This window comes from Babylonia areolata, chromosome 9 (genome assembly GCF_041734735.1).
Source record: "Babylonia areolata isolate BAREFJ2019XMU chromosome 9, ASM4173473v1, whole genome shotgun sequence".
Classification (NCBI taxonomy): domain Eukaryota; kingdom Metazoa; phylum Mollusca; class Gastropoda; order Neogastropoda; family Buccinidae; genus Babylonia; species Babylonia areolata.
In genome coordinates, this window is record NC_134884.1 from 21,888,614 (window position 1) to 21,896,113 (window position 7,500).

The window sequence follows — 7,500 nt, forward strand, 5'->3', positions numbered from 1 at the left end:
GTGTTTCAACAACAGATGCGTGTCGCTGTGTTTTTTGTTGTTGTTGTTGTTGTTCTTTGCTTCTTTTTTTGGTTTTGTTTGCGTGTGTGTGTGTGTGTGTGTGTGTGTGTGTGTGTGTGTGTGTGTGTGTGTGTGTGTGTGTGTGTGTGTTGCGTGTGCGTGTGTATGTGTGTGTGTGTTTGTGTGTGTGTGTGTGTGTGTGTGTGTGTGTGTGTGTGTGTGTGCGTGTGTGTGTGTGTTGCGTGTGCGTGTGTATGTGTGTGTGTGTTTGTGTGTGTGTGTGTGTGTGTGTGTGTGTGTGCACGTGTGTGCGTGTTTCCCACGGATACAAGGTGATTCCTTTCAGTATCTCCTCCTCATATAATAGTATTAGTCAGGTTCAGCTTCCACATGACCACATGACCTTGCTTCTCATGTTTCCTCAAATTGAAAGGAAAAGAAGGCACTCGACACCCCCTCCCCCACCACACACACACCTACCCTTTCGCGCCCCTTCTCACACTGTAGGTATAGGTACACATGCAGGCGAAACCCATATGGTGGAGGGGGTTGGCGGAGTGGTTACAGTTATGCACTACCACAAGGAAGCGAGCGTCCACTGGTTTGAGTCCCCACTGTTGTACGGACAGGGATTTGTTGCCCACCACACCGCACCCCCACACCCCCATCCCACCTCACTTGACTAGAGGGGTGGAGGACCGCGGAGCAGGCATACGGAGCGATTTGACTGCCTCATGTTTCCAACGACGAGGGAGCATCTGTCTCCACCAGACCTTGAGTGGTGGTCTGGGTGCTAGTCTTTCGGTTGAGTGCGTTGAACCGGGATCCCGTGCAATGTCCAGCATGCACTTTCCGCTTGTAAAAGAGCCCGTGGCGACAAAGGGGTTGTCCCTTGCAAAAAAAAAAAGAAGAAAAAAAATTGTAGACAAATCTACATTGACAGTAAAACAAATATACATGCAGACAGAGAAGGAAACAAACAAACAAAAAAAGGGGGTGGGGGTTGGGGGGGAGGACGGGGGGGGGGGGGGTGAATAATAAATGGGTGGCGCTGTACTGTAGCGACGCGCTCTCCCTAGGGACAGCAGCCCGAGTTTCACAAAGAGAAATCTGCTGTGACAGTGAGTAATTCGACACAATACAATACAATACAATACAATACAATGAGATACATTTTTAGCATTTCTGAATTCAAGTTCATGTGGAGCAGTGTCTGGGGGGGTGGGGTGGGGGGTTAAAAAGGGAGGGTCCTGGGTTCGATTCCGACAAAGACAGGGATTTTCACCTCCGCCCCTGCCCGTCAAGTGGTGAACTGGGTTCTAGTCTTTTGGATGAGACGGCTGCTTCACCCAAGCCCCCGAAAGTAACATGTATTTTTTGCAAGTATAATGAATTAACTTTCGGCACTAAGAGATGTGGTTTTTTTGTGGGTTTTTTTGGGTTTTTTTTTTTAAGATTTATGTTCTTAACTCAAATTTTTAAAATGATGTTTCATTTTATAATTACACGTCGAGTATTTCTCATATTTGAAATAGACCAAAACTTAGGGAGGGGAAAAAACAACTAAACAAACAACTATAAAATCATATAATATAAACAGTGAGAAAAAGATGAAATAACTATGCCATGGACACGATGACAATCATGATATAAGATAAACCATGGAAATATGTTTTCACAATCTTTCTCCTTTTCTCCGTATCAGTCTCCGTGCCACCGCCAAGCCCCCTATCCCCCCTCCGACCCCCCTACCTACACCCCTCTCCCTCCCACCTACGCCCACCTCCATCGCGTCCCCCACACACAGTCGTACTTACTTAACAGACGTGTGTTTGTACACGCATACATTAACCATTTTTTAAACAGAATAAAGCACATGTGTATTCATGCATAGAAAACAGCTGGCAGTACTGTTTTCAACATTCAACCCCTTCCACTCCCATCGCGCCCGACACACACAGTCGTACTTAAATGTATGCTTAACAGACGTGTGTTTGCACACGCTTACATGAACCATTTTTAAACGGAATAAAGCACATGTGTATTCATATATAGAAAACAGCTGGCAGTACTGTTTTCAACATTCAACGCCTTTTTGTGTGTGTGTAAATTAACAAGAGAGTTATCCCTGTCAGTATTTTGCGAAAGAAAAAGACTCGTTTTCATAGGTTAAGAAACGTGTTTACACAGACTAGAAGAAGAAGCAGAAGAAGAAGAAGGTGAGGGAAAAAGAAGAAAAGGGAGAAGAGAAGAACAAGAAGAACGAGAAGAAGAAGAACGAGAAGAAATTGGCGCCGCCGAATTAGTGTGACGCACTCTCTTTCTCTCCGGGCAGAGGTGTCGAATTTCCACACAAACAAATCATTCAGTTGTGACAAGAGAAAAGAGGCATAATACTATACAACGAAGATAAAGGTAATCTTTTTTGCAGCGATACAGCCTATAACTTTGTTTCGTTGGCCTGTTTCCGGTTGTTGTTTTCCCCCAAGCGCGACGCCCGCGTACATTCAGCGAATGAATTTTTTTTTTTTTCAGAAACGAGGTGAACACGGGGGCTTATCTTCACTCACAGACATAAAAGAGGGGGGAGGGGGTGGCTGGTGAGAACTCGGCCGAGGCCATTTGCAACTGTGTAGAGGGTTGCGCGTACAGGCACACTCCTACTGGCCTACTTTATTTTCTTTCTTTTCTTTTCTTTTTCTTTTTCTTTTCCTTTATTTTATAAAGCAGTCCCCGTGTGCGATTTCCTTTGTCTGCAAAACGGCTGTGTGATTGTGATGGATTGCTGTTTCCTGCTAGCTGGGGGGTCATGGACTGCTAGCTGGGCAGACATCAGTGTACTGCTAGTTGGGTGGGCATGTACTGCTAGCTAGGCAGGCACGTACTGTTAGCTCGATGGGCATGTACTGCTAGCTGGATGGGCATCCACTGCAAGCTGGGTGGGCATCTACTGCAAACTGGGGGGCATGTACTGCTAGTTGGGTGGGCATGTACTGCTAGTTGGGTGGGCATGTACTGCTAGCTAGGCAGACATGTACTGCCAGTTGGGTGGGCATGTATTGTTAGTCGGGTGGGCATGTACTGCAAGTTGGGTGGGCATGTACTACTAGCTGGATGGGCATCTTCTGCAAAGCTGGGTGGGCATGTACTGCTAGCTGGAAGGGCATGTACTGCTAGCTGGGTGGGCATGTACTGCAAGATGGGTGGGCATGTATACTGCAAACTGGCTGGGCATGTACTGCTAGCTGGGTGGGCATGCACTGCTAGCTAGGCAGGCATGTACTGCTGGGTGGGCATGTACTGCTGGCTGGATGGGCATCAACTGCAGGCTGGGTGGGCATGTACTGCTAGCTGGGTGGGCATGTACTGCCAGTTGGGTGGGCATGTACTGCTAGCTGGGTGGGCATCCACTGCTAGCTGGGTGGACATGTACTGCTAGCTGGGTGGGCATCCACTGATAGCTGGGTGGGCATGTACTGCTAGCTGGGTGGACATGTACTGCTAGCTGGGTGGGCATCCACTGATAGCTGGGTGGGCATGTCCTGCTAGCTGGGTGGGCATGTACTGCTAGCTAGGCAGACATGTACTGTCAGTTGGGTGGGCATGTACTGCTAGCTGGGTGTGCATGTACTGCTAGCTAGGCAGACATGTATTGCAAGCTGGATGGGCATGTACTGCTAGCTGGGTGGGCATGTACTGCTAGCTGAGTGGGCATGTACTGCAAGCTAGGCATGGCATGTACTGCTAGCTAGGCTGGGCATGTACTGCTAGCTGGGTGGGCATGTACTGCTAGCTGGGTGGGCACGTGTTAGCTAGTTCAGCGGTCTTGTTCTCGATCGTACCCACGTGTATTGAAAATTTAGGTCTGGTCTGGGCTAGGCCTCGTTGGGTTACGCTGCTTGCTAGTCAGGCATCTGTTTAGCAGATGTGGTGTAGCGTATATGGATTTGTCCGAACGCAGTGACGCCTCCTTGAGCTACTGATACTGATATTGATAGGCCTTGAGCTGTCTGACATGGTTGTGATTTGTGTTTCTATGTTTCCTCGTGACATAAGGAATAGAATGCCGCCACATATACAACATATTGTACACGACATGTGTGCATGCACTTTTCACTGACACAGATACTCGCGCACATTCGCATGCACGCACGCACGCACACACACACACACACACACACACACACACACACACACACACACACACTTAAACCCAAACACACAAAACACCTTCCACACCCCCAAACCGTAACACACACACACACACACACACACACACACACACACACACAAACTTTATATACCCCCTAACCCTAACACAAGCACACAAACACACCGTCCATACCCCCGAAACCTAACACACACACACACACACACACACACACACACACACACACACACACACACACACACACACACACTTAAACCCAAACACACAAAACACCTTCCACACCCCCAAACCGTAACACACACACACACACACACACACACACACACACACACACACACACACACACACACACCTTATATACCCCCAAACCCTAACACAAGCACACACACACACCGTCCATACCCCCGAAACCTAACACACACACACACACACACACACACACACACACACACACACACACACACACACCGCCCTTTACCCCCAAACCATCCTCACCTCTCATTCTCGCCCCTTGTTACTTAAGCCGTGTACAGATCAGGGTGTGTGGGTTGTCACTTTCAGCAGGCAGGCGGTCTTCGAAGGCAATGAAGTCACGCACCCCTTCAAAGGGACTCCACTGCTGAGTTTAACACAGTGTGAATCGTGTCATGAGATCATGATCTGGGCCAGCTGCCCCTGTGAATGATTTCTTGTTCTTCAACGACTGACCAAGAAAGTGTTAATATATCAGGTAAGAAAGAAAGAACACAAGCACATACAGACACATAGGCGGTTACACACATACACACACACACACACACACACACACACACACACACACACACACACACACACACACACACACACACACACACACACACACACACACACACACACGCACACACACACACACACACACACACACACACACACACACGCCGTGGTCTTTTGACAGCTGCCTGGCATTTAGAAGCGGTGGTTTGTGGGCCTACATTTTTCTCATGTCATTGTTTTTCTCTCTGTGGTGTCGCTCTGTTATTCGTTCTCTGTACTGTGTTTTGTAGGCTGATAATTTGGGCACTTAAATTCTCTGCAAGCTCTCAATTTAAGCGGATGAATTTCAGCCAGTGCCTCTTTATAAACGCAACCAGCATGTAACTTTGTTTTTGTTCTTTCTTCTTGTTCTTCTGAGCAGTCTCTCTGGCAGCTGGTTGTAAATCCGAACTCTGGACCTCTTTTTTTTTTCCCCTGCAATCCGGTAGTTCAAGGAACATAAAGTGCTCGTGCCTTAATTAAGCGCGTTGGGTTACGCTGCCGCTATTATCAATATTCAAACCACTTGATGGTTTATACAGATGGTTCTGATTAAACAATTATGCAGGTGCCGCATATATCATACGTCAGTCTTTACCGCAGAACTAGTTGCAGTACTTATGGCATTTAATTTTTTTACTCTATTTTCGAAAGATATATTCCAAATTGCTTTTTGCGTTGACTTCCCCCTCTCTTATATCTCTCTCTCTCCCCCACCCACCCCCCCTTTTTTTTTCTTCTTTTTTTTCTCCATGTCTAATATCGCTTAATTAAAAAGTTTAATAAAGTTAATGTGGATAGACATAAAATGAAATTGAACGAACAAGATTGTTGCTCCCCCCGCGCATGTCCAAAGTCCGCACATGCGCACGATCGCTTCTTGGTCACATCGTCTGCTGTTGCTTCTGATCCGTCTTCACAACACTTCAGCTGGTGGTTTTCTTGGCAGCTGGTAGGGTTGACTGCCGTCTTGGTTTGTTGTTGTTGTTTTGTTGTTTTTTCTGTTGTTGAGAACTTCGACTTCATCATATTCTTCCCTTTCTCTTCTCATTCTTGAGTTCTGCACTTTTCAGCGCGCCATCTTGTCGTGTGTGCGTGCCTGTGTGTGTTGTGTGTGCGTGCGCGCGCGCGTGTGTGTGTATGTGTGTATGTGTGTATCTGTGCGTTTTGTATGAGTGTGTTGTATGTCTGTGAGTGTTCTGTTTGTGTATGTGTATGTGAGAGAGAGAGCGTTGTGTGTGTGTGTGTGTGTGAGAGAGAGAGAGAGTTGCGTTTTGTGTGTGTGCATGCGTTCGAAATGAGTGTTCAGTTTCAAAAATTCAAAATAAACAGTTGTTAATATATATCACAGGGAAAAACATTTTGAACATTTGGCATTCTCAAACATTTTAGAGCGTTTGCAGGCAACACTTAAATAGTTGTCGTATGTAACATTATAATATGATTGTCTTGATAATAGATAGGCAGGCAGTTTGCGAGAGGGGTGGGGGAAAGAGAGAGAGACGGAGACAGACAGGCAGGCAAACAGAGAAAAATGGAAAAATTGCTGTTTGAAAACCAAAATATATTTCCAAGACTGCAGCTGTGGACAGAGGTTCATTAACAACTGTTAAAGATGTGTGTGTTTGTTTTTCTTTCAGAAACCTGAATGACAGCTGCGGCAGAATGTTGGAAATGAAGGGTTCATGGTGTCCGTGGAAGTGATAATTCAGTAATTACTAATAGAGTGTGCGGCAATTCTTCAGAGTTCCTGTGGCACTTCTCCTGAGATCATCTGATCCAAACAGCACGAAGCATCAGTTGTGGAGGGAAACAGACAACTGAGTCTGATTCTCGGCATCATGTCCTAAGCGGTTTCTTTCTGATGCCGGAACATTAACAACAACAAAAGTTTAAGTGCAGCAACATCAAATAGTTGTTCATTTCAGTGAGTGAACACACCTCCCAAAGTAATGACGATGCTCAGTGCCGAGAAAACTCACAGACGATGCATACCTGGCAACATGTTATCGACTTCCTGTTCACGTGCGCTTTGTCTGGCACTGGTTTTTCTGGTCGTGGAACTTGCCGGAGGACAGAAGAACACTTCAAGCGCAGACAGCAGCAAGACAGACGACAGAAGGGACAGTATGGACCATGAACCGAGCAGTCAAATGCAGGAGCTGGAACTGATGATCGTCCAGAAGGAAGACCTGAAGCTGAACATGAACGAGGCGAAGACTGTCAGGGTGAACTTCACGCTGTACTGTTCCCATCCTAGTGTAGCCTACGCCATCAGACTGTGCACGGAAAATGCGGACGTCGCTACCGTCAGCGGCTTTGAAGTGTTCAACATCTCCTGCGCAGATCTTGCCTCTGGGCTCAGTGGTACCAGCAACGCACTGTCGCCCAATGCGGCTGAAGACCTAACCAGCTCAGATCCACTCACGCCAGAAAATCCCTCTCCTCTCAGCCTGGATTCCATCCCTGCGGTTCACGGAGTGTTCAACTTCACCTTGCAAAGTGACCTTCTGGGGCGGACGTGGCTGAAGCTGTAT

At 47.0% G+C, this 7,500-nt stretch overlaps 1 protein-coding gene across 4 annotated transcripts in view; it reads left to right on the forward strand.

Annotated features, from left to right (window-relative positions):
- LOC143285782 (uncharacterized) overlaps positions 1 to 7,500 on the forward strand; it is a 22,467-nt gene that overhangs the window by 4,913 nt on the left and 10,054 nt on the right. For 2 of the 4 annotated variants that reach the window (XM_076593199.1, XM_076593200.1), the window contains one exon: positions 6,604 to 7,500. This exon is cut by the window's right edge and continues 516 nt beyond it. In XM_076593199.1, the coding sequence (XP_076449314.1) occupies positions 6,916 to 7,500 (585 nt within the window). In that variant the 5' untranslated portion in view covers positions 6,604 to 6,915. Of the gene's footprint in view, positions 1 to 4,732; positions 4,902 to 6,603 lie in introns of all 4 variants that reach the window. The other 2 variants (XM_076593197.1, XM_076593198.1) reach the window with 2 other exon arrangements.